The following is a 26,853-nucleotide window of genomic DNA, read 5'->3' as shown; positions in this document are numbered from 1 at the left end:
CATGTGATGGTTTCAAAAAAAGAAGTCAAGTTTGGCTCAGGCTGTTTTAAGAATCCCTCCAAGAGAAGCCAAGTCAGGACGGTTGGGAGCGGATTCCATGGGGAGCTGCTGGGGACCAGGAGATGCTGTGGGCCTGGCGCAGTGAGCCTGTGTGACGAGCCACAGATGTCACAGGACACAAGGGAGGTGGAGGAAAGCCCACCTGTCCCTCCTTCCCGGGCCACTCAGACCCCTGCAGATGCTTCTTCTGTGTGTGGCCTGTGCTTTTCAGGTGTCCCACACTTGTGACCTCGCCCACCTCGCTGGAGCGTCAGTCATGACACCTGCCTCAGCAAAACAGCATGCCATGTTACAGCCGTTTTGTGATCTAGTTCATTTTAAGAACTCCTAGTTCCTTGGCTCATCTAAGCCTCACACCCATAGGCCTTCATTAAAAGAATTTGGGACTTAAAAGGAAAATCAAATTAGTCTGTGTCTACCCAAGAGATTGGCAATGTTTCTAGAATGTTCTGTTCCCCCTCCCTCCTGACTGGGGAGACCACCCCTTCCCTCAGGGCCAACGGCTCCTATTGTGCACCTTGAAAAGATGCGCCCTCTCAGACCCAGGTCCTGCTGTTTGTGGGTGCTGGGCACGTGGTGTTTCTGTCCCCCCATTCTGTCCACAGCCAGCGGGGATTTAATTAAAGGTGAAAACAGGGGGTCCCTCCGCATACCAAGAGGGCTTGGGGGCCGCGGCTGGGGCTCAGTGGGAAAGCGCTTGCTTAGCACGTGTGAGGCCCTGGGTTCCATCCTCAGCACCGCATAAGAATAAATAAGTAAAATAAAATGTGCATCCGTCAGCAACTAAAAATATATATATATAAAAGAGGGTTTGGTGACAAAGGGACAGTGGCAGTACTGCTCGTAGACCCTGGGGTCATTCCTGCACCTGCCCACTGTCAGTTGCTGTGTCCCCCTGGCTGCCTGAACTTGACCATGAGGTCAGAGGGTGCACAGACTCCCTCGGGGTCCCCAGGTTGGAGGAGATGAAGACCCACCTCAGCCCAGCATGGCGACTTCCATGCCAGGTCCCAAGGACAGCCCTGACTAGAGGAGGCGCTGCCTGAGCTGGGCTGGGCAAATGGGGGCAGCCTCACTCCTGCAATAGGGCGGGGGGCCGGGCCCAGATGCAGAGCCCCGCAGCCCACTTCTCAGCCTGGACTCTTGGGGTGGCCAGGAGGACTCGCTGCGGCAGCCTGGCATTCAGTCAGTGCCACCTAAGTGCCCGCGGTTGTGTCATCACCGTCTGTCCTCTGGGAGCCTCCCCACCTGCATTTGTGAACCGGGATGTGGATGGTAGTGTTCTGGGTCCTCAGGTCACGGTCTGCCCCGGGAGTGCCACAGTGCCTGAGTGCCCCCTGTGACTGTCACAGATGACTCCTGACCTGCCATGGCTCAACATGGGAGTTTGGGACCTCAGGGTGCGAAAGTGTCCCCATACAAGTCTTCTGCTTTTGGCTTTCATGCGAGGTGGTTGGTTCTGAGACTGGCTTGGCAGAAGGTGACCGCCCGGCCACGGCGGGTGTGGACCCCTGGGAGTGGAAGGGCGCAGCCGAGGGGGACACTGGTAGGTGGCATGTGAAGCGCAGTCCCAGCCTCCGGTCTTTCTACCTTGGTGTCATTGGGGTGTAACCCCAGGGGCCTCTGTGTTCTTGTCACCCGCTTGCCCGTCCCTGACGCCCCGTGTGCAGGCCCCAGGTGCCCGCTGGGTCTCCCGGGTCAGGGAGCGGCCCCCAGCCCAGCTGTCCTTTCCGTTTATAGCCTCCACGGAGGCTCCTGCAGCCCAGCTGCCAGCGCTGCTCCTGTTACTTCGGGTCACACCCATGCCCCAGAGACAGCTTGTCTTAGCAGCCTGTGCCCCGGCCCCAGCCGGCCCCCTGCAGAACCGCGCCTGCACCCTTTTATGACATGGCTCCTTTCCCTGGTGACCTTTCAGGGTAGCATCTGACTGGCATCCAGGTCAGGGGACACTCTGGGGTCTGGGATAGGCAGCCCTAGTGGTTCTTGGCTGAATAGCGGATGGCCAGGCCACGTCTGGACCTTTAGCACTTTGTGATCGTGTTAGTCAGAATGTTCCGGGAGCTGAAGGGCAGTCACCAGCATCGTCACGGGGCTGGCATCTGCTTGGCACCCCTGGGTGCCAGGCGTGTGGGATCTTCACCAGGCCTTCCGCAGAATCCTTCTGACACCCCATTTCACAGATGGGAAGGTGGAGGGCGGGCGAGGGTGGGTCAGAGCTAGGGAGGGCGGAGCTGGGGCTGCCCCTTGGACAGCTTTCCAAGGCTTAGGGATGGGCACATGGTCAGCGCTCAGCAGGTCGTCCCTGGTCGTTACCGTTACTATGACTGGGTGGCTGTGTGCAGGTCTAACCCCACACAGAGCCGGCGGAGCTGTGGGCCTCCGAGGTGCTGAGGTGGAGCAGGAGTCTCCAGCCTGGGCCCGTGACCACGGTGCTCCCTGCGGCTGGGTGCAGAGTTGCTGCGTGGGGAGGGGACAGCTGCGGGGGAGGTGATGTGCCTCATGAGGTGCTCAGAGCCGCTGTCAGGTCTGGGCAGCCTGGCGTGGCCCTGACTCAGGGCTCTTAGGTGACTGTCAGGTGTCCAGGAGGCTGCAGGCAGGGGGCTTCTCCTCCCTGCCCTCCCTAAGCTCACACCTGCCCACTGCAGGGGGCGGGGTATATATAACATTTGCAGAGACACGTTGTCCCCACAAATTTATTTAACAACTACTAGAGGCCAGGAAGCACCCTAGGGCCGCCAATGGAACCGCCCCCTATCCTCATGCAGCAGACAGGCTGAAGGGTGCAGATCGATGGATCAGGGATCAGCAGCTACTGTCTGAGGGCCAAGCACACCCCACCACTGTTCTGTAAGTAAGGTTTCACTGGAGCCCCTCCGGGCAGGGACGACACCATCAGGGCCCAGAAAGCCCCAGATCCATACTCCCTGGCCCTTTATAGAGGGGTTGCTGATCCCTGGGGTAGTGAACAGTCAAGAGCCCCTCCTGTGGTAGGAGTCTCGTGACAGTGCCAGGAAGGGGGGCTTCAGCAGCCTGGATCTCATCCTTGGATCCCATCTGGGTGTGGAATTCCAAATGTGGATGTGAAACAAAATCAGTATCAGTGATAAAGAAGCAGCTCGTGGCCTCACCTCTTGGGATCCATGCACCTTGGAACCTTCCAGATGTTCTTCTTGGCTCCTGGTCACATGGAGGTGCTGTTCTTCCTGGTTTTGTAGCGCGGCTTTGTGTTTGCCGGTGTGCATGCCTCTCCTGTGGCAGCACGTCTTTGCAGATGTCATTGTTCTCCTATGCGTTGACTTCGTCCTGTGAGTTCCGTTTTGCACAGTCTCATCCTTAGTCACCGTAGGCTGTTCCCCGGACTTTGGGTCAGCGATGATCGGTGCGGCTGGTGGCTTCTGTACTGATGGATCTTGGCGAGCGGGTCTCATGTTTCCTTGAAATAAATCCTGGCATTAAACCTGCCCAATCAGCATCCATGTTTTCCATTTGGGGACAGATATCGAGACTTGGTGTAACCCCTGGAGGGTGCCTGTCAGCTGGCCTCCCCAGCATGGACCCACCGTGATGCCTGGGCTGGGGCATCGCAGGCCTGCAGGATGGGCCTGAGTTCCCACCTGCCTGCGGCTCTGGGGCTGGTGAGCTGTCCGGGCAAGTGGGGTTCAAATCTGCCAAGTTCCTGAGGTTTCAAAGGCATCTCCCTTCAGTCTGCACATCAGCACCTCCTGAGCACCTGGAGAAGACGGGGCTTGCAGAACACCTGATGGCTGGAGGGCACGTTGGCCAGGAGCCAGAGTCTCCTCATTGAGGAAGTGCTGGGTTGGGCTCAGGGGATCCTTCCAGGCCTGACTTCTACCAAGGGCCCACGGGCTGGGACTAACAGAGGTGCCACTCCCCCAACTCGCCTTGCGCTTTTCAGACCCCTTTGTAGATTCCAGCCCCGTGCAGCCAGCGAGCCAGGGACAGGAGCCTGGGAAGCAAAGCCGAAGTGCAGGATCATCTGCCCCCCGCACAGTCCCAGAACAGACACTTGGAAGGTTTAGAGGCAACCAGGCCCTTTTTGGTGGTTGATCTCAAGGCCTCGTGGCCCTGGGAGCCAAGCCCAAGCACTGCCAATCCCAAGTCCTGCCAGGGTCTGGGAGCAATGGCACGTGAACCTGCAGCAGGTACAGGGCCACCAGGACACAAACTTGAGAAAGTGCTGATAAACAGTGCAAGGTGCACTCCCTCAGGTCACTCGGGCCCCTGCTTTCCTCCCACGGTTCTGTGTCACAGCATCAGGACTGCAATGGAATCTGCCCTAACACCTTCAAATACTTTTTATGTCTGAATGAGGAGACTCAGAGAAGTTAAGAAACTTGTCCAAGGTCACGCAGCTACTATGTAGTGGAGCGTGGATTCAAATGCAGGTGTTCTGGCTCCAGAAACAGGCCCGTCCAGGAAAGACTGATAAACTGGTCAATTACAATCATTATTTCATGGCCAGAAGATCTACGGTAGTCCAGAAGATCTAACGTTCCCCAGTGATAGCAACGTGCTGTCACCTGTGCTCTCTGAGAGGGTGGCCATAGGTAGGTGACTGTGATACCTTTAAAATATGGATCGTACTGCCAAGAAACTGAATTGCTAATATTAGTTAATTTTAATTAATTTAAATTAAATTTAAATAGCCACGTGTTTAGCGGCTATTATATCAGCACAGATAGAGACCTGGGGTCCAGGGGATGGGGGAGCTGGGGCTCCTGAGCCCGCCTTGGGGGTGGGGCTTCCAGGGAGGCTTCGCTGGAGGAAGACCCTCAAGGTTGCAAGGGGCTTGGCCACTAGGAGGCGCTGCAGCAGCCTGGAGCATCCCAAAGGCTGAGACCACCAGGGACAGGAGAGGCTGGAGGAGCCAGTAGGAGCACCTGGGGGAGAGGAGGGCTCTGGGGGGAAGGGGAGCTGCCCACTACAATGAGGGTTAGTGCTGGGACTTTGCTTCAGGAACATGGGAGCTACGATGGTGACCGAGCAGGGGCCCTACGGGCTCCAACTGAGCTCTGGAGGTCGGATGGGAGACAATGATGTTCGAGGGGCTGAGGTGACCCTGCCCCAGCTCTTGCAGGGGTGGAGAGCTGATCTCCTCTGGATGGAACGTTCTGGAAGGAGACACCAGAGGTCTGAGAATCTGTGCCGTGTGGCAGGGGGGCATGGAAGGAGTCAGGGACACTGCCCTCAGGACACTAGGTGGTGGGGGGAGATGACCCACCATGGGGATTTCAGATCCAGGCCTTCCTCGTCCTCAGCCCTGGGGACCATCTGTGGGGGCTTGGGAGAGCTTTGCCCAGGCTCCTTCACCCGCTGACCCTGGAGGCCTGAGGATCACTCCAGCCACTCCTGAGCACCTCCTGGTGCCAGACGCCAAGCCTGTCCAGAGAGGGTCTCCTGGAAGGCCCTAGCAGCCCTGTGCTTCCACAGAGAGACTGAGCTCAGGTGTGTGGCCACGTGGCTGCCCACAGGGACAGTGCTGACCCAGGCCCCGCCCCCTCCCCACCCCAAGCCGAGAGCTGTCCCTGAGCCATTACTCCTGGGCACATCCCCAGGGTCAGCACAGGCCCAGCATCTAGGTTGCAGCCATCTGCAAACGGGCTGGGACAGTGGTGTGGGTCCACGGGGACAGCCCAAGCCCCTGAGTCCACGTGGACTGAGTTAGGGAGTGGCCAGCCCCACCTTGTCCCTGAGACAATAGGAAACTGGGAGCTGCTCAGATGACCGCTCTGTCCCTGGGTGCCAGGGGTAATCTGCCAAGGGTACTGGGCCTCCGAGCACGACACCTTTGAAGCAAAAAAGTGAGAGATGCCCCAGCTGGGGCCTGGCTCCCTCCTGGTGTGCCAGCAGCAGGTTCTGCCCGCAGCCAGGGACCTGGAGGGGACAGGATGGCTTGCTCAGGAGAAGCCAAAGCCTTGAAAGTGGCCAGCGATCTCCCCGGGGCAGCTGCAGAGGTGCGCTGATGTAGCCCCTGGGACGTTCCTCATGCTACCCATCCTGAGTGGGAAACTGAGAATCGCCACACCCAGGGGCCTTCTTTGTAACTTGTTTGCCACTCAGAGAGGGAGGTGGTGGCTCTCTGGTCACACAGCACAGCTCTTCCCCAGATGCTTCCCCAATGTCCCTGCTCAGCTGAGGAGATTTCCAAAGCAGCCAGGAGGAGGCGGGTTCCCCATGCTTGGGAGGAGCACAGACCGCTAAGGAACAACCAGCTCTCCAATACTGAGCACCTACTGTGTGCCTGGGAGGCTCCAAGTGGGGTACAAGGATGATAAGGCAGCTGGATCCCAAGGGGTGCACCCAGTGAGATGTAGACTCTTGGAGCCTGTGTCCGTGCTGTGACACCCCCGGGCCCCCAGTACCTGATACATAGTAGGTTCCCCATAAAGATTCGTTGAATGAATAGCTGAAGTATCAAATTCGACCTGGTACAGATGAGCCACCCAGGGTCGGCAGCAAGACGCTCAGGGGAGGAGGAGGACGGAGGGGGTTGGAGGTCACTGTGAGCCGCAGTGGCTTCGGGTGGGCATGATGGACAGGAAGGGGATCGGCACACGCAGAGCCGCAGAGGCGGGGGGAATACGTGGGGCTTGTACGCATCGCATGCGCAGTAGGTCAGGGGAAGTGGGACGGGGTCTGTGGGGAACAGGGTGGGTGATGAGATGGACGGGTCAGGGGCTGTCTCACAGGGGCCGTGGGTTCTTACAGGAGGGCAGTAGGGAGCCCTGGGGGGTTTTTGAGCGGGAGATGGACGGTCTGCAGCACACCCCCACCCCCATGCCTCCTGAGCCCGGGCGGAGCGGGGTCTGACGGTCTCCCTGGGGTGGGGGGTGAGGGCTGCTCTCATGAAACGTCACTCAGAGCTCGGGCTGAGGCCTTCTGGATGGTCCCTGTGCTAGGGCCCATCCAAGGGCCTAGGCTTCTGGGTTCTTGGGGGCCCAGCTTCTCCCCCACCCGGTGAGGCGGGGCTTCGGCCGCAGCTGCTCCTGTGGTTTCCACGCAGGGAAAGAAGGGGCTCCTCGTTGTCCAGGAGGAAGAGCTGGAGACGCTGGCGGTCCAGTCGCCAGTGGGCACTTACAGGCTGCCCGCTGTGTGCCAGGCACTGGGCTGTGCCTGTGGCCACCTCCGGGGTGACCAGCACCCTTGCTCCCTGCAGGAGCTCCTGCCCTGAGGACCCAGCCCAGGGCAGTGAGGGAGGCAACCAGGGAGGGCAGACGAGGGGTCCGTGCTCCCGGGCAGGTGGCTGTGGTTGGGACTCGGTCCAGCTGACTGCCTGGGGTTGAGCCCTGCTTTGCTGCCTGCTGGCAAATGGATCGGGCCGTTGCCCTTCCCTCGAAGCCCCTGCCTTCTCATCTGTCCAGTGGGGGCTGAGGAGACCCTGTGGTAGGATCGCCAAGGACTGCTGTTCCGTGAGGTGATGTCAATCAGTAGCATACCCCGTTGTCTGAGTTCCCTGCCCCCAAGGAAGCAGGGGCTGGGCTGCCCTTGGCAGAGGAGAGGCCTCGGAGCCCTGCGGATGGAGGGAGGCTGGCCAGGCCACACTGAGCAGGCACGGAGGAGGGCCAAGGCGCCCAGCAGGACCCTGCGCCCCAGTGCTGGTGACCGCTTCCTCCAGCTCGCCTGTGTGCCCACGGGAATCCCTGTGTCTGTGACCTCTTGGGAAAGCCAGGCCTCTTGGTCACTGAGTGTCCAGCCCAGACATCTGCACCCACCTCTGAGGGCAGCAGGGGGCTGGGGGCATGTGTCGTGACCTGGGCCAGCCAGGGTGGGGTTCCTGGCACTTTCTCTGATGGCCATCTCCCGTCTCTCTCGTCCCCACAGGACCACCTGAAGCAGTGTTTCTCCAGGCGACCCCCTGAGGCCAAGGACACAGACACCCTGGTGCACGAAGCCGACGGCCAGTATGGGACATGGGCAGACCAGCGCCAGAGTGGGGACAGGTAAGATCTGCAGTAGGACCGGCCACCAGCAGGGCATCTGGTTGCAGTGGATGCAGCCAGCCCAGCAATTTCTGCAGCCCAGGACCTGTTTGTTATCGTAAGAGGAAGCCATTCACATCAAAAAGAATCTTTACAAAGAAAAACAAATGGTCAAATCTGGAGGATCTCCAATAGGCCAATCCAGAGACAGGGAGCAGCTGAGGGCAGTGGGAGGAGGAGCCTGCTGCACGTGGGCTGGGACTCCTCTGGGTGGCAGATACTTGGTGATGGTCCCAGGACTCTGTGGACGTGGTCAGTGTCGCTCATGGTAACATTTAGGTATTTTGCCACTATAGACAATTTCAAAGAAAACAAAAACCACCTATAATCCTAGCACAGATCTACCTTCATTCATGTTTTTCTGGTCTTTCTAGATTTCTTTCAGTGTGGGGAGGTGTTTACAAATGCAGTGGCGTGTGTCCTCCATGTTGCTTAATCAGCTGTGTCTGCTTAGAATCTCCGTTCTTGACCCGTGTGCGGCGGTGCATGCCTGTGATCCCAGCAGCTCGGGAGGCTGAGGCAGGAGGATCACGAGTTCATAGTCAGCCTCAGCAACTTAGCAAGGCCCTGAGTAACTGTCTGAAAATAAAAAATAAAAAGGGCTGGAGATGTGGCTCAGTGGTTAAGTGCCCTGGGTTCAATCCTCAGTACCAAAAAAAAAAAAAAAAAAAAAAAGAAAAATCTCCACCATTCATGGCCAGTGGGCCTCAGTGGTCAGCCTGGCTCGGAGGAATATTCTGGCTACTGCAAAAGCCTGAGGGCTCTCAAGCATAACCAGATTAGGAGGCAGGCAGCTGTGAATCCAGCCCCACCCTGACTGGGTACAGGACCCGGGTAGATTCCTTGTTTTCCCAATCACATGTTCCTCTTCCGTGAAAGGAAGTGATGCCCAAGAACTGGACACGCCTGAGGAGTGGGTGGGCCACACACGTGGTGAGCACTTCCCATGTTGATTAAATGTGTTAGCATTTAATTCCGTCATTCCGTGTTCTAGAAGAGAAACAGGCACCTCAGCACATGGACTGGTAACCTGTGTGGAGATTAGGTCCTGGCACATAGTAGGAGCTTTTGTGCCTGTTCTTGTTTCAGAAATACATTTCTTCCTTCATATGTTGGATGGGGTCGAGACAGTAATGGCTTCATGGCCACTCTGTGGATCTGCTGTGCCTTTAGCAGCCCACCCAGCAATTTCTGCCACAGGCCGACCTGGCAGATAGAGCCCTGGTCAACCCTGGCTGGGCTACTTCCCGCCCTCTCCTGTGTGACTGTTTCCACGTCTGTGGCCCTCATGCCCAGCCTAGGAAGCCGAGGCTCACAGGCAGCCCAGGGCCTGCCCAGGGTCACCATGTGTGTGTGGCTGAGGTGGACTCGAACCCAAGTCTCCTATGGGCCCTCTCACTGTCAGGAGTGACCATCCCCCTCTACTGGGTCACATCCCACGACAGGTGCTGATTTGAAGTTGGATTGAGGTTGATAGAATTGAAAATGGGTAAGAAAAAGGGGAGCAAGACAGTCCTGCAAATCTTTTTCTCTCCTAACCTGTGAAATTTAAAATAGGGTTTAGTTAGCTTCAGTTTCCTTAGAATGCCCTGCAAGGACGCTGGGTTATCGGGAGACCTAGACTGTGGTTTTGCTCATCTCCTAAGTGACCCCCGGAGCCCCTTCCCCTCTCCAGGCCTCAGATCCCCAGCGCATAGACCAGGACCTGAGATCAGCCTGTCCCACCGGGCGCTGCTGGTGGTGCACGCCCCCTGCTGTCTCCCAGAGGTACTGCAGCACCCCAGAAGCTCCAGCCTTGGGCAGTGGCGCCATCTGCTGCCTGCTCGTTGATATTTCCCTCCTCTTGTGTGGGTTTGCTGGGTCCCACCCACATCCTCACACCTCGGTGCTGTCCGCCTTCCAACCTTCCAAGTAAGGGAAGCATCCCAGAGCCAACAAAAGCACCCTGAGATGCGGAACACCAGGGTCGAAAGTTCTGCTCGCAGGTGCAGCTTGCAGGTCCTTCAGCTTAAGTCAGGTGGGCACCCCCTTCCTCAAGGGGAGGGCTCCCCAGGCCCTGCAGCTCGGCTGCCTTCCCCACATGGGTGTGTTCTGTGGAGTGCGGGGGATTTAATTGCTTGATTTCTATATCAATTTTCTATCCTGTGTGGTTCCAGTTTTCCGGATGATACGTGAATATAATCATGGGAAGGGATTTGAGTGGTAGGAGAGGCTCATGAGGGAGGATCCTGGAGTGCAGCTGCCTTGGTCATCCCAGCTCTGCCCCTTTGGGGAAGCAATGTTGCATCTCTGTGTCGGGTTTCCCAGTCTTTAATATTTAATTTCATGAGGTTACTGCCACCTCACAGTGTGGTGGGCATCAAAGGATTTTAAATAACCCTCATAGGAGAGAAGAGGATTGAATGGCACTGTGTTTAGCCTAGTGCTTGGAACATAGTAGGTGCTCAGTAAATCACTGCATGAGTGAGCGGGTGGGATCTGTTCTCCCGACTTCCTTGGGTACCTGCTGGTGGCCACTGATCAGCATCAGAGACCCCCCCACACACACACACAGATACACAGACATCATGTCATTTAAGATGTCCCGGTGGGTGCAGGAAAGGAGTACAAAGAAACAAGAAATATAAGCTAACTGTAAAGCTCACAAAATTCAACCCAAAGTTGATTTGAACAGTGTATTTGATGGAACCCAACCCATCTGACATGCTCCCGTCTCTAGGGAGACATCGCACGGTCTTTTGTGCAAAGTGTTGGACGGCCCCTGCGCACCTCGCGCTCGCGGCTATCCTGGCTCTCGCTGGCCACATCGCAAGGCCCCGTCGCCACCTGGGACCACACAGGGCTGGAGAGTCTTGGATGGCGTGGGGCCGACTGTCCCTGCCCTGCCCCGGCCCCGTGTGCCCGGGGCACCACAAGCCGCACCCGGCTGGCAGGTCCTGCGTTTCCAGGAGGCGCTGCCCCGCGAGGTCCCTGCCGCTGCTCCCCGGTGCCCACAGCACCCCACCCAGCGGCTCTTCTGCCACCACCTTTCCTTGAGGCTCTGGTCTCTGAAGCGCCCTCCGTGACCCGTCTGCCCTCCCTCCCTGTGTCCCAGCTTGGCCCCCGAGTCCCCGTCTCCGGACAGCAGCACCCCATCAGCACGGAGACAGCCCCTCAGTGGCCGCTTGTCCTCTCTGTCCTCGCAAACGGAGCCCGCCTCGGCCGCCGACCAGCGGAGCACCAGCGTGGACCGCTCCAGCTCCGAGCTGGAGTCCACAGACGGGGCGGACGGGCTGCCCCCACAGGAGCCCTGCGCAGCCGGCAGAGCGGACGACTTCTCCTTCATCGACGTAAGTCCTGGCCAGAAGCATGGCCGGGTGCCATGGGTCTTTTCCCTTTAAAGGGAGGTGCCAGCATCTCCTGGTGACTCCCCTTCAGGGGTGGGCAAGGTCATGCCAGGGCCCCTGCGCTGGGTGCAGAGGGCACAGGGTGAGACCAGACCCACTTGGACCACCGTACACCAGCTGTGGGTCTCTGGGCAAATGTCTTCACCTCTCTGAGCCTCAGCTTCCTTATCTCTTTGTAACCTGCACAGTGGGTACACGGCCTTACACACAGTCACGTGTTCAGTTAAAAGTGATCTAAGCCCTCACCCACCAGGAAGGCAGAGGGCCACCTCCCCGCCCCCAGGGAACTCTCCCAGGGTTTACAGTTCCAAGCACGAAGAGCCCAGGGTTTGCTCAGAATGATTGTGCCCAAGTCCCCCCCCCCCCTGTCTTTCACAGAACAGTGTCCCTGGTGCCAGGGCGGTGGGTCTCTGCAGCAGCCATCCCAAGAACCAAAGCCCCTCAGGCAGGCATCCCTTGGATTCAGCTCCTTCTGGGTACAGGGCTCTGTGGCAGCTTACAGGCCTGTGTGATGTCCCCAGGAGGCTGTGTGCCTAGTGTGTGCAGGCACGGTGCTGGGTCTCAGGCCCACTGCTTCATTGATTTTTTTTTTTTTTTTGGTACCAGGGATTGAACTCAGGGCCCTTGACCACTGAGCCCCATCCCAGCCCTATTCTGTGTTTTATTTAGAGACAGGGTCTCACTGAGATGCTTAGGGCCTTACTTTGGCTGAGGCTGGCTTTGAACTCGAGATCCTCCTGCCTCAGCCTCCCAAGCCACTAGGATGACAGGTGCGAGCCACCATGCTCATCTCCATCGATTCTTGTAATTGGCCTAGTGGTTCGTGTGGAAGGGTTTAGGTGAAGGGCATTTGGGTTACCATCGACAGGATAGCCCACGCGATAACGAACTAGTGCCTCAGGGATCAGGAACCTATAGACATCCTGCTGTGGACGCTCTCCTCAACTCACGGATCCTTTGCCTTTTTTCTTCCTCCTTGCCACCCCCAAAGCAAACCTCAGTCCTCGACTCCAGTGCCCTCAAGACCCGGGTGCAGCTCAGCAAAAGAAGTCGCCGCCGGGCTCCTATCTCCCACTCTCTCCGGCGTAGTCAATTCAGCAAGTCAGAGAGCCAGTCTCCTTTGGAGGAAGAGATTGATAGCATGTGGATGTTCAAGGACTCAACAGGTAGGCCAGTGCCTCTGTCCTACCTGGTTACCACATCAAACAGCAGGAAGGACCTAGGTTAACCTCGGGAGAACTTCCTGGTTTTGGAGGCATGTGAACATTAGAACACAATTAAATAGAAAACTGATTTCTTGTTCAGAAGAGCTTATTGGAAACTAGGCAAAAAATGATCTGAGGGATAATATAATAATTGAGGCCCTTTGAGTTTCACAACTTAATAGGGGTTTACTCTGTATGCTTTTATCCTTATTAAGGTATAAATTCACACTTACACCTTCTTTATGTTTGTTTGCTGGTCTTTTCCTAAATGCTTGGGTTAAAAGATCATTTATTTTCAGTCTTTCCTAATGAATCACTTTAAGGCTATACATTTTCCTCAAAGGACTGCTTTGGCTGCATTCTGTATCAAAATCTGAGCTCTCAAAGAACAGAGAAGAATGATCTAGGTAAAGGTATTCCAGGCAGCAGTGTCCTTGAGATCTAAGGGACACACGTGTGCAAAGCACGTTCTGTGTTTCTGGGGACTCGCTAAGCAGTTTGGTGTCCCTCAAGCTGGGAGCGATGGGAATGAGGCTGGAGAGGTTGGCAGGGGCCAGGCCTGGAGACCCTTGACGATGTGCTGAGGAAGTAGAGCCCATCTGTAGGTGGAGAGCCACTAGAGATTTTAAGAAAAGCAAAGTTTCTTCAGGTCACGGGAATCAGGGCAGCTGGCCTGTGTGGACAGGAGGATGTCGGACCAGGTCCTGAGCCAGGGGAAGCACGTGGCTCCTGCAGATAGCCACCTGTCACCCAGGCTTGGAAGATCCACGTCCCCCTCTCCCATCAGTTTCTGTTGCTAAGGACACGTTCAAGTGCCTTGAGGGAAGGGGACTCCTCCCCGCACACGTCCTTGGTTTCTGAGGTGAGCTCTGCTAAGTCACCTGGAGCAGGTGGAGCCAGACCAGGGACAGAAGCACACAGATAGCTCCAGCTTCGAGGAGCTGGCCCAGGGCAGGGCACTTAACGGACACGTCGCAGCCCCTGCCTAGTCTGGGGGCTCCAGAGTCCAGCGCTCCCTAGTTCACCTTCCACACCTACCGTGCCCACACCTGTGTCCAGGCTCCCCGCACCCTGCCTGCTGTCCCCGAGGGCTGGGGACAGGTAGCCCCTCCCCTGGAGGCTCTGGCTGGGGTAGCTCTTCTGTTCTCTAGGGGCACAGCTCCAGGGAAGAGGCTCAGGGTGTGTCCACGTCCTTTCCTGGCTCTGCCACCGTGTCCTTCTTGTTCCCTGCCATGGCATGAGCCAGGAGGGGGTCTCTCTGCCCACCCCAGGAGAAAGCTGGCTTTCCTGTCACCCACATCTCCTGGCAAGAGCCGGAGTCGTGCAGAGAAAGGCATGAGCCTGGGTTGTTCTTTAGCACAGCCCGCAGTGCCCTCCTAGCAGGGTAGAGGTGCCAGTCCTGGCCCATAGGACTTGGGCAGATGCCGGGCCATGACTTCAGTGCCCTTTTCTTTGCCACAGAAGAGAAGTCGCCCCGGAGGGAAGAGTCAGATGAGGAGGAGAAGCCTCCTAGGGTGGAAAGAGCTCCCGCCAGCCTCCCTCAGAGGATGCCCGTGTTCCCGGGCATGGACCCGGCCGTGCTGAAGGTAGGGACCCCAGGACTGCCCGGTGCCCCTCCTCCTCACAGCGTCCCTCCCTCCCTCCTCTCTCCCTCCCCCTCCCTCCCGGCTCTCACCCTCCCCCTCCCTCCCGGCTCCCTTCCTCCTCCCCCCTCCCTGCTTCTTTCTTTTTGAAATAGTTTAAGGCCCAAGGGAAGTTCCAGAAGCAGCTGGACCTTCCAGTCAGCTTTGTCCCCTGCTGCTGTCCCACGGGAGCACAGAACATTGTCATAACCAGGAAAATGGCCTCGGCACCTGCCACCGGCCGTGCTGTTGAGCCCTGTGGATTTGGCCCGTGGCCCTGAGTCCCTGATTTACACTTGTGGCCTCTCTTTGGCCCCCAGACCTGCTGCCGTCTGGCCCACAGCTGGGCCTCAGGGTCCTCACCTATGAAGGGGGCTGGCCATCCATTTTGGCCATTAGGGCCAGCGCTGGGGAAGCCAAGTGAGCCCACCTGACCCCTCGCATCCTGGGGATGGAAGGTGCCGGACGCGCTGAGTTCCGCGCTGGCTGGCAGGAGGGCTGCCCTGGCAGCGCGTGACGCTCTCTTAAACTTCCAGAATCCCAGCTGGATTATGGGGTCCCGGGGGAGGTGCTGGACAGCCTCCTCCCTCCCGGCTCGGCCAGGGCTGCCCCGCGGCCTCCGTGGAGGGGTACTTACTGCGGGTGAGGGAGGGCCCTCTGCGCTCCTGGCTCTGGGCAGCTCTTCACGCGCTCCCTCCACGTGCCGCAGTCCCACGGGAGTCTCCGCACGACCCTTTGTTGAAGGCAGAAAAGCCCAGATTCCTCGGGGAACATCAACTCCGGATATTCCGCAGGCCACAAAAACCACCTAGCAGAGGCCACGGGCCTGTTCCTCCTTTGGTAGACAGAAGCTTTGCGTTCTGTGTTCTTTTTAGCAAGAATCAAAAGTCACTAGACACTGTTTGGAGCTTGCCCCTTCATGGGTCTCACAGGTCCTCCAAATAGGAACATCTCTTGAGCCACTATCCAGGGCCAGAGGTTATCTGACTCAATAAAGTAAAAAAAAAATTGTAATAAATTCAAAAACTTAAAAGTCAAAAAATATTTCCTAAGGCTTATAATCCTAGCAGCTGGGGAGGCTGAGGCAGGAGGATTGCAGGTTTGAGGCCAGCCTTAGCAATTTAGTGAGGCTCTAATCAACTCAGTGAGACCCTGTCTCTAAGTAAAAAAGTGAGAAAGGATTGGGGACAGGGCTCAGGGGTTAAGCACCCCTGGGTTCAATCCCCAGTACCAAAAAATAGGGGAAAAAAAGAAGTTTCCTTAGCATTGGAACAAACGATCCTGGAAGGGGCCTAGCAGAAGCAGAGGGGGGGTCCTGGTTGAGGAAGGGCAGGGCTGGGGCAATGTCCCGAGTCGCCCCTGGGGCAGACCCTGGATCCTCAAGCGCATCTGGAATCCCCTGCGCTAGGTGAAAAGAGGCTGTGCGTCGGCTCCTGGAGAGGAGGCTGTGGGGCTGGTTCACCAGGGGCGGTCAGTGGGTGGTGGTGGCAGTGACCATTGCTGGGACCCACCCAGCACTGCCTGGAACCAGGAGCTGAAGGGACCTTCACTGCCACCGTGGGGTGGAGCTGCCGTCCCCTGGGAGGTGGGGAGGTGGGAGGTAGGAGAATGTGACTGTGGGTTTGGGTGGCCACTTGACCTCGAAGGCCAAGGCCACCAGCTAGAATGCCACCTGGCCTCTGGCTTTCCCCAGCCCTATTTCCTGCCTGGTTCTTCAGCCTCAGGGCCCACTACTTCTGGGGGTCACCATGCTTGCCCGGGTCACCGGAGAGTCCCCTGTGCAGGACGAAGGTGGTTACAGACCCGGCTCTTCTCTCCCCAGGCCCAGCTGCCCAGGAGGCCAGGGGTGGACAGTTCTGGAGAGACCCCTGGCTGGAGCCCCCAACCCAAAGCCCCCAAGTCCCCCTTCCAGCCTGGGGTGCTGGGAAGTCGCGTGCTGCCCTCCAGCATGGACAAGGACGAGAGGTGAGGCCCGGGGACCAGGGTCTCGCCTCCCGATCTCTCCAGCATGGCAGCCGGAGCCCGCTGCAGAGGAGGGAAGGAGGCCGGTCAGCTGAGGCCCACTGTCCTCCTCCCGCTGCCTCCTGCCCCAAACCAGCCCCTGTCGCTGGGGAACTGCTGATGGGTGCAGCCTTCTCCAGACGACGGGGAAACAGAGGCCACCTCCCTCCTGTCACCCTCCTGGGGGTGCCTTTGTCTCTGGAGGTGGGGGGCCGGGGAGGATGGTCCCAAGGGCGCAGCCAGACAAGACCAACTGCCGGGTCCCCTTCCTGGCCAGGCCTCCCCGTGCAGGGAGGAGCCCAGGACACCCCTGCGTCCCGCAGTGCTCAGACCAGGCCAGCAGCTGATCTTGGAGGTTAAGGGCACAGGCTCCAAGGTCAGCAGCCAAGGTCAAGCGACTCCTCAGTAGCGCTACTGATGAACCTGGGGAAAGTTACTTGGCCACTCTGAGCCTCGGCTTCCTCGTCTGTGAAGTGGGTTTGCTGATTCAAACCTCTCGGCTGGTCACGAGGATGAAACAAATGTATACAGGGCCCTTTGCCGGCGGCTGGCATGAGAAGTCCCCTGGGAGAGTGGACCTCTCACGAGGACTGTTAGCATATGAAGCTCAGACTCATTCGTGAGCCCAGGGCTGCGACCTAGTCGGTGAGGTGACAGAGCACACAGTGGCAAATGACAACTCTCAGGCCCGATCTGGCCCGCTGTCTGTGTTTGTCAATAAAGCTTTATTGGCACACAGACACGCCCATTCACTAGGTGCCATGGCACCCACTGCAGGAAGGGTTCCCCTTCGACCCTGTGGAGAGGAGGGATTCATTACGCAAAGTGCAGGAGGAAGGGCGTCCTGAAGGACAAACCCATCTCGCTAGGGGAGGGAGCAGTGACCTGATCCCAGGCTGTGCCAACATGGAAAGGCCTGCGGTGCTATCCTGGCATAGCCCAGGGTGCCACGGGAAGCAGAAGGACCAGCTTACGGGGGGAGGGGTGCGGCCAGATGTGCCTCCTGCCCTGGGTGCAGCCTGCAGCTCGGCGTTCAGGCCCCCGGGGCAGGGTCTGCAGGCCCACAGGAGGCCTGGGCTAAAGTCCAGGGTGCCCCAGACCCAGCAGGCCAGCAGGCTGGAGACCCAGGGGGAGCCGGAGTTCAAGTCCAAAGGCAGTGTACTGGCAGAATTCCCCCTTCTTCCTGGGAGATGAGTCTTTTCCTATGAGGGCCTTTGACTGACTGGGTGAGGCCCACCCATAGTAGGGAGGGTGATCTGCTTTACTGAGTATGTTGTTGTAAACGTCAATCTCAGACTGGGGTATAATTCAGTGGCAGCACACTTGTGTACCATGCAAAAGGCCCTGAGTTCAATCCCTAAAACTGCTATACTACTACTACTACTAATTATAATAATAATCTCAAAAATATCTTCACAGTCAGGCTCAGTGGCGCACACCTGTAATCTCAGTGGCTCAGGAGGCTGAGGCAGGAGGATTGCAAGTTTGAGGCCAGCTTCAGCAACTAAGCGAGGCCCTAAGCAACTTAGCGAGACCCTGTCTCAAAATAAAATTAGAAAGGGCTGGGGATGTGGCTTAGTGCTTAAGTGTCCCTGGGTTCAATTCAATGATACCAAAAGAAAAAGAAAAAAATACCTTCACAGAAACATCTAGAAAAATATCTGACTAAATATCCGGTGCCGTTGTAGCCAAGGTGACACCTAAAGTATCCCAGGTGTTACACAGAGAGCTGGAGGGTGACGTGTGTCTGGGTGATGGGTGGAAAGGTTTTACATAAGGTGGCCTTTCACGGCCGCACGTTATTCTACAGCGGGCCCCGGGGTTCACCCAGCACCCACTGTGGCTTTGGTTGGTTTCTAGCGCTTGCTCATCAGCGGTGTTAACACGGGCATCCTACCACCCATGGGTGCCCGGCTCAGCACCCGCCTCGGCATGGCAGGTGGGGGAGGGTACCCCTGGTGCTGCCTGTGAGAGCCACTGGCCTGGGTCCCCTTGACACTTACTGTGGTTTCAGGTCAGAGGAGCCCTCTCCCCAGTGGCTGAAGGACCTGAAGTCCAAGAAGAGGCGGAGCCTGTATGAGAACCAAGCTTGACCGGGTAGGAGGGGCCTGCTGGGGAGACCCAGGAAGAGGGAGGCCCAGGTGGGAGGCCAGGAGGAGAGGAGGCTGTAAGGAGGTTGGTGACAATCTGCCCCCGCAGGGAGAAAACAAAGCTGGGAGCCTGGGGTGGCTGGAGAGGCCACAGGGCCAGCGTCCGATGCCAGGGGCCTCACGTGCTGGGCCAGCCCCTCCTATCCATCTCAGGCCCCCTTGTAGGGAAAAGTTGGACATGGAAGGACTAATTAATTAGTTAGATTAATCTGAAATATTGCAAATTTTACAAATGGAACATGTCTGTGGCCCAACTGTGTCATGAAGATTTGATCTGAAAAATAGTCGTTCCTTGGTGTCTCCTGGGGATTGGCTCCAGGACCCCCTCCCATATACCCGAATCTGGGGAAGCTCAAGCTATAACATGGCGCAACCTTTGCACGAATCCCACTCTCCCACGTTCTTGAAATCACACCAGGTGACTTAGAATCAGTGCAGATGCTGTGTGGTCACCACGCTGTACTGCTCAGGGAATAAGGACAAGGAAAAACCTGCAGGGGTGCCGCGCACTCTCTTCTTTCCACATATTCCCAGTCGGGGGCTGTGAGTCCACCGATGTGGACCTGCAGCCAGCAGGGGGCCGACTGGGTTCAGAGAAAACGTCCAGTGATCAGATCTGCCCTGCTGTTGCTGCCCAAGGGCCCAACACAGTGACCGTCAGCTTCCCCATCTGCAAAATGGAGAGTAGTGCCCATGTCACTGAGGACCCCTGGGCCCACGGAGGGCCCACCCCAGGCGTTCCGGTGCTGTCTCTGTGGCCTCGGTCTACGTAGGGCCCAGGGTGCTCGCGTCAGCTGTGATGCATCGGCAGAGGGACCCACGTCCTGAACCGCACTAGCGCTGGTGGCCAGGCCCTCTCAAATGCCTTCCGGGCAAAGCTGGCCCTGAGCGGACGCTGTGCTGCCCGATTCCACCCGCCCCACTTCATTTTTTATGGGGGTGCTGCACGTTAGGCACGTGCTCAGCCACTGAGCTGGGACCCCAGCCCTGACTGACCCACCTTAGTGAGTTCTGTGGCATGTTAGATGCTTGATTGGGGTGTTGCAGGGTACGTATGCATGTATGTGAGATGTGACTTAATGTTTATGTATATGGACACACAGGTATGTGTATAGGCTAAGCCCAAGAAGACCCATAAATCCCCGAATCTGTGCCTAAGGGACTGGCTCGGAGATGAGGGCCTACGTGGACTTTGTGTTAGTGGGGTACCTGTACCAGCCCACGGAAGCCTTGAGAAATCCACTTTTTTTTTCTTCTTTTTTTGGTATTGGGGATTGAACTCAGGGGCACTCAAATACTGACCCCAGCCCTTATTTGTATTTTATTTGGAGACAGGGTCTCACTGAGTTGCTTAGGGCCTCACTGTTGCTGAGGCTGGCTTTGATCTCTCCATCCTCCTGCCTCAGCCTCCCCAGCCTCTGGGATGAAGGTGGGGGCCACTGTGCCTGGCCAGGGGAAATCCATTTTTCAAAGACTTTGTTTTTCATTGGCATGAAATACTTGTACATATTTGTGGAGTGCATTGTGGTGTTTCAGGGCCTGTATTCCTGCCGTGGTCACACCGGGCCACTAGCTCATCCGTCACTGCAAACACTCATCGTTCCTCTGTGGGGAGAGCATCCCCCATCCGCTCCTCTAGCTATTTTGAAATATATAATACAGTGTTTTCACCAGCAGTTCATTTGAGGAAATTGAGGCTCAGAAATGGCCCTAAGTGTCATGTTTGTTCTACTGAACCAGACTGTCTGCTCCTCCTCTCTCTGCCCCCAAATAATTTCATGCCGGTCCTGAGGCTTGTGGGGATCACTCTCTTGGGATTATCAGAAAAGGTTATGCATTTATTTTATTGAATTATTTATTTATTTGGGGGGCAGGGGGATACCAGGGGTTGAACTCAGGGGCCCTCGACCACGGAGCCCCATCCCCACCCTATTTTGTATTTTATTTAGAGACAGGGTCTCACTGAGCTGCTTAGGGCCTCGCCGTTGCTGAGGCTGGCTTTGAACTCGAGATCCTCCTGCCTTAGACTCCTGTGCCTCTGGGATGAGGCGAGCATCACTGGGCCTGGCTCATTGACTTATTTGGGGGGTGCTGAGGATCTAGCCCAGGGCCTCGCACCTGCTAAGCACATGTACCACCACTGAGCAGCGTCCCCAGCCCCCCCAAAAGGTTGGAATCCCTGATGACGGAGAGGATCGGGGCCAAATGTTCCCACTACTGATACCAGGACTGTCCCTTCCTCTCCAGGCAGGGGACACCACCACATCCAATTAACAGAAGCCTTAAGTGCCAGACTGTCTGAACCCGCCGCTGAGGCCGAGCCGCCGTTCCTGCACCCCGCTCACGTGCCTGGGCCCCTCCCGAGGCCCGAGACTGCTGTCCAGAGCCCCAGGATCCGGCCCCACTCAGCTCCCTAGACGGCACCGCTGCCTGGGAAGAGGCCCGGACACGCAGAAAGGCCCACGCCGCTGGGTCCTGCCTTTCCCTCAGAAGTTCGCATCTCGACCCTCTCCCGGAGCTGTGGACGCCGGGGCTGGACTGTCACCCTGGGTCCTGGGAAAGCCCTGCATTGGGAAGGCACCTCGCTCCTCCCCAGGCAGGTCTTCTGGGAAGGAGGTTTTCCAGAGAGTTCCAGTGTTTGCTCCCTGACACGGCCTTGGTCTGGGGCACCACCACGAGGCCACAGTTCCTGGTGACTTCTCGACAGGCTCCTTCCCCGGAAGGAGGCCGCATTTGCAGTGTCCAGCCACCTTTCCAGTTCCTTCAAGGGTCTCTGTCCTTCCAGGAGCCATGTGCAGGGTCGACTGCGTCATCGTACGTCATTTTTGTTTGCTTTAGAAGGTGATAAAGCAATAATCCCGCCAATTTTCTTTGAAACTCAATACGTCCACATTTGTAGAGGCCGGGAGGGAGGTCTGACGGCGAGCCATGAAGTACCACCACCTGAGGTTGTCCAAGCTCGGTGAAACGGCCATTGTCACCCTGGTTCCTTTCAGTCTGATCCCTGGGGAGGCGGTGACCTTTGTCTCTGCAGCTGAGACGGCGCTCCCTTGCCCCGAGACATCTGGCCTGCGCTGGGCCTCCTTTCCCCGGCCTGTTTTGAACCCCGCTGGCCTTCTGGGTAGAGGGACCGCCACTGCAAGCTGAGCTCAGGACACACAGGGTCCTGTCCTCTCTGTCCCACCCCATCCCACCCCGCACACAGCTCCACCCGCCCAGGGCCCTTCCTGGTCCAAGTGCTGATCTCACTCCAAGTCCTTCCCTGGAGGGGAGCCCCAGGCGGGGACTCTGGGCAGAAGTGCTGGGTGCTGGTGACACAGGGGGACCCACTTTACCTCTCTTTCTTGCTAGCTATAAGCGAAGCCTGGGGCAGCCACAGCCTCTGGTGGCTCCTGACGCCTTCCCCACCTCTCGCTCTCCCTGGGAGTACTCAGCACCAGCACCTCCTCTTGGGAAACCCAGGCGCCAGCAAGCACCCTGCACCCGTCCTGCCTGGAGTCGTCACCAATCTTGTGCCAACTTTGCCTGGGAGATGTCCTCGGTGACATTCTGGGCTGTGCAGGACTATAGAGGGATGCCAGGGCTGAGTGTCCTGGCGACCCCCACACAGCCCCAGCACCCGCTTCTTGGCTTCCCGAGTAGGGGCCATCTCTGGGTATCCCTTCTCTGCAGATGTGTCAAGACCTGCTTCTCTTGTCTCTCGCTGGTCACGTCTCCACCGGTCCCCCGTCCCCACCTCCTGGTCTTCTCTGCCTTCACCGCCTTGTCTCTCTGTCCGGGGCACAGCAGCCCTCCGTCTCTCCAGGTTAGGACAAACACCTGTGCCCAGGGAGGGCCGGTGGTTCAGTACCATGGACAGTGGCCACAGACCCCAGGGCACCCCACGCCATCCCTGCCCCCTCCCAGCTTCTGCACCTGGGAGCCTCTTGTCCCCGTGTCTGCTGGGTGACACTCTGTATTTCCTTCATCCCTGAGTTAGTAGTCGGTGTCCTCTGCAGCCACCTGGGGACTCACTGCCTGTGGAACACCTTGAATTGGTTTTCTTGAGGGTCTGTCTCGGTTTTCCAGCAGTTTTGATGTGGTGGCTTTCCAAGTCAAGGGACACGTTCTTGAGTGTTTTGACGCTGACGTCTCAGTTTTATCTTTTCTTGTGAGTGAAAGGGCTTCTTGTTCCCTCTCAGGAGCAGGCACAGAGCAGATCTTGATATCCTGATGCGACCACCAGGGGCGCGTAACCACTGAGCCACATCCCCAGCCCTTTTTAAGTTTTTGTTTAGAGAGAGGGCCTCACTAAGTTGCTGAGTCCAGCCTCCAACTTGCGATCCTCCTGCCTCAGCCTCCCAAGCCTCCGGGATTACAGGTGTGCACTACCGTGCCCAGCAGAATCCTCAATTCTTAATATAGTAGCCCACCTGACAGGAAGGAGATTCCTGACACGAGAGATTCCAGACACAAGACTGCCCTGGGGTGGTTCTGTCCAGCCTTTCCCGCCTTGATTGGCAGAAGTCTACTTAATTCCCTGTTGATGAAGAGGTGACACTGACCATGAATCTGGCCAGAACAAGCCTCTGCACCTTTGGCCATGTGCCTCCTCATCTCTTCCAGCACTCCAGGGCTGACAGTCACAGCCACACGGGTTCTCTGGACCCCAGGCTTCTGCTTATGATCAGCGTAATGAAGTGACAGGTGGCTGATGTTCCGGGGATGGCCCCACGGGTTGCCGATTTCTCCTTTGGAAATCTGTCCCCTTTTAAACTACCTTAATATGCCTTAATCCTCCAGGTGGCCCGAGCCCGGCCCCACCCAGCGTCCTCCCCGGCTCTCCCGCTGTGGACCCCACATTCCCGTGCGGCTCGCCCCCTCCGCCCTTTGCACATCAGCTCTTTGACAGCTGGCCTTTTGATAGTCCGTACCTTGTCCTCTAGTTAGACCCCTCCCTCATGGTCCCCACGGCCAGGGCTCGGGAATCAGTGTTGGGAAGACTCTCAGCCCCCGAGAATCAAGTGGGGGTGGACTTGTGGTCCCAGGGAGGTTGGGGGTTGGGAGCGGCGACAGCCTTACGTTTGACAATCAGGGACAGGACAGTCAGATGGTGGCGGTGCCTTCCAGGGGGACGGGCCAGGCGACAGATGCGGATGTTCCTCTGCGTGTCCCCGGGGGCGACGCCGGCCTGCTAAGGACTGGATCAGGAATAGTCGCAGGTCCCAGGCCTGGAGTGCAGGGGCTGAGCGGGGGACTTGGAAGGACCTTCAGGTGATTTTCCTACCGCTGACCACAGCTTCTCCGCGTGCTGTCACGGTGCCACCTCCATCTGTGCGTGGACCCTCCAGAACGCCCCAGGAGCTCGGCAGGACCGCAGAGCTGACACTCCCACCCCCTAGTTTAGATACGTGGGCCGTGGCCAGGTGGACGGTTCCCAAGTGACACTGCGGCAGCCTCTGTGCCTTCGCCACACCGTGTGTTGAAACAGGAACGCAAAAGGCCCAGGGGATCCTGGTTCCCTGGGGCAGGAGGGACAGTGTGCGAGGAGGGGGACACTGGACCTGCGCCACATCCAGAAAGGGTAGAGCAAGGGGCGGGTCTGTGCTGAGAAGCTCCCGGAGTGACCCTCTGGGCAGGCCGGGGCTCTGGAAGCCAGCAGGCCCAGTGAGCTGGCTGTCCCCCTGGGTCCCTTGCTCTCTGTGTCCAGTTGGCTTCTGTGGGAAGGTGGGTGGGAAGCCAGGTCTCTTTTCCAGAAAGTCAACCGGACGCTTTTGGCAAGGAAACGCTTGAAGTGGATGCCTGAGCCTGTCCCCTCGCTGCCCGGGAGCTCCTTAAACCGTCGTGCTCTGACCCGTGCCCCGTCTCCTCCTGCCATGACTCGGACCTGCCCTTCTGTGACAATCACCGGTGGCATCAGGCCGCTGGACATTGATGTCATGGTCTAAAGAAGAATCTGAGCTTTTTAGTGGCCTCATCCGACACGGCCTTACGGATCCTTAAATCCCGGGTTCACACACGTCCTCGACTGCATTAGGGAAGAGACTTTACTTCTGTCATTTCCTAAACCCCGACAATGCCCTGACAGTCCTGCTCTTCCCCGGGCAGGCGATCTTGGCCCTCAGGACACTCCTGGTCGGGGGCAGGAGGGTGGAAATCCATATGCACAGAGTCTCTATTTTCCTAGTCATTCTTGGGGGTCCCTCCCGGGATCTTTGAGTCACCATCGAAGGTGTCAGTTCCGGGGACAGGTGCAGCCTCCTGCCCGCCAGGTTGTCGCAGTGGCCTTATGAACCCCCAGGCTCCGGGCCTTCTGGACAGAGGGCAGGCGAGAGGCACCTGAGCCAGTCCCGGGAACAACCTGTCACCGCGTGGCTGAGAATTCATCTAGAAAGTCCTCTATTTTTCATGTGAAAGCCCCGTGGGGCTCCCTGACCTCACGGCGTCACGTGTCTACAAGTGCTTTCATATTTGTGACTGTACAGAGGCCCTGCCTGTCTCCAGAGCAGCTGGGGACAGTCCACTGCAGTGAGGAGCCTGGGCTGGGCTTGCACAGAGATGCTGCGTTTGGACCATGAACATAGCAAATAAAGCTTGGACCAAGTGGCGTTGCAGAAGGCCCCGTGTCCCCGTGTGAATGAATGGGTCTCCCCGGCGTGCAGCCTGGTCCTCTCTGGCCACGTCGGTCTCTCTTGGCGGGGCAGCAGGAGGGAGCAGCGGGGTCCCGGGAGAGGGTGTCTGTCCGTCACCGGAGCCCACAGGAACGAGGCAGGAGTTGCATTCAGATGACAAGGGCTTGTGTCCCCGCCTCCTGGGGGTGGCACGTCTCTGAGCATCTGTACAGATGGACAATGATGGCAGCAAGAGTGTGCCCCCCAGAGGACATCCGCCAAGACAGGAGGCCTCTCCATTACCACAGGAGGGGAGGCTGTGACCAGGGAGGCCGCTTGCTCATCAGGGGACAGCTCCTCTCCCCATGTCCACCCCTACCAAGAATGATCTGGCTGCAGGTGGCAGAGGGGCCAGGCTGGGGCTCTGGGTTATGGAGGCCTGGAACATGACAGTACCGAGCACCTGGGGGACCGTCCCTCCTCGGCCTTCCCCCCATGTTCCATGGGAGGGCGTGACCACAATCCAAGTGGCAGGGCTAGAGACTGCGTGGCCTTTCAGGACCTCTGCAGTGAGCGTCAGGTGACCACAGCAGGGGTCCCGGGAACGGGGTGAAGGAGCCGCGGCCATGAGGGGTTTGCTCACGGGATCTCCCTGTGGCCGGAGGAGGGAGAAGGGAGCAGGTTCTCCATTTGTGGCCCAGGAGGCTGGCTCTGGGACCGTCACTGCTCATCTAAGGTCACAGGGATCTGCCTGAGTCCAGGGTTCGATGGCCACCCGCAGCCTCTTGCCACCAGCTCCAAGGGATGCCGCAAGGTGACCAGGGCCTTTCCCAGACTTGAGGGGTTTCACCCCAGAGCGACTGCACAGTGAAAGGGACCTTGCTTAACCGTCCACTCCGGGCCCCTACGTCTCGTCCACTCCGTGTCATCGGCAGTGACTTGTTGGGTGATCATGTGTCACAGCCCAGCTCTGCCAGCCCTTGAAAATGGCGCCATCTACTCTCGTCCTAAATAAGTTGACCTTCATTTCCGCCTTTATTTCTATTGAGGCTGAGAGCCAGGCCTACAGCTCAGAACTCCGTTTCTGAACTATAAAGTAGAGAGCATAAGTCCTCCCCTTAAGATAGCCGGGTGAGGGCTCCACACAATGCTTATGAAGCCTTGCACACAGTAGGTCTTCAATAAATGGTAGCTATGATGTGTGCGCCATCTCTATGAAGAAGATACATTTTTTTTTTTTGGTAATAGAGACTGAACCCAGGGGTGCTTCACCACTGAGCCCCATCCCCAAACCTTTTTATTTTTTATTTTGAGACAGGGTCTCACTAAGTTGCTTAGGGCCTTGCTTAGTTGCTGAGGCTGGCCTCACACTTTTGATCCTCCTGCCTCAGCCTCACAGCACATGGAAAAGGGAAGATTCCGGAGTCCGCCCCCCCCCCCCCCGTCAGAACTGAGCTTTCCAAGGGCATCGTACACCCCAGGGGTAAAAGGGGCGATCCCAAGACACCCAAGGAGGGAGCCGGGGCACACCCCGGAGCCCCACGGCCTCTGCCCTGCCCAGCCCTTTCAGACTTCCCACAAAGCCCCCAGGAAGTCATCAGAGGCCACATCTGAGGATGAGGCGCAGGGGCCTCTGTGGGTGGCTATTGGAGTGAGACGGCCCGGACAGAATCGGGTGGACAGGACGCTGCCTCAGCAGGCGGGGATGTGCTGCGCTGTCAGAACGTGCCCATAAATAGGGCGCTCCTGGAGGCAGGCCGAGTCCGCAGCGCGTCCTGGTCCCCGTCCTTCCCGAGGCTACAGCAGCAGGTTCACGGGGGCTGGGCGGGGCCGGGGGGT

The 26,853-nt window shown here is 57.8% G+C and overlaps 1 protein-coding gene across 10 annotated transcripts in view; it reads left to right on the top strand.

The window, feature by feature from the left end:
• The window catches only part of Kiaa1671 (KIAA1671 ortholog), a 149,128-nt gene extending 124,108 nt beyond the window's left edge, over nt 1-25,020 (top strand). For 9 of the 10 annotated variants that reach the window (XM_058573594.1, XM_058573597.1, XM_058573596.1 and 6 more), the window contains 7 exons: nt 7,903-8,021; nt 11,155-11,389; nt 12,438-12,612; nt 14,113-14,237; nt 16,096-16,238; nt 18,289-18,371; nt 20,672-25,020. In XM_058573594.1, the coding sequence (XP_058429577.1) occupies nt 7,903-8,021; nt 11,155-11,389; nt 12,438-12,612; nt 14,113-14,237; nt 16,096-16,238; nt 18,289-18,367 (876 nt within the window). In that variant the 3' untranslated portion in view covers nt 18,368-18,371; nt 20,672-25,020. The remainder of the gene's footprint in view (nt 1-7,902; nt 8,022-11,154; nt 11,390-12,437; nt 12,613-14,112; nt 14,238-16,095; nt 16,239-18,288; nt 18,372-20,671) is intronic. The other variant, XM_058573599.1, reaches the window with a different exon arrangement.
• Nucleotides 25,021-26,853: the final 1,833 nt, after the last annotated feature.

The sequence above is a fragment of the Marmota monax genome, unplaced genomic scaffold, assembly GCF_021218885.2.
Source record: "Marmota monax isolate L192 unplaced genomic scaffold, Marmota_monax_Labrador192_F-V1.1 WCK01_AAM20220418_F8-fsc00177, whole genome shotgun sequence".
In the NCBI taxonomy this organism is placed as follows: domain Eukaryota; kingdom Metazoa; phylum Chordata; class Mammalia; order Rodentia; family Sciuridae; genus Marmota; species Marmota monax.
The sequence above is the reverse complement of the archived record's forward strand: the minus strand, read 5'-3'. Positions and strand labels throughout refer to the sequence as shown.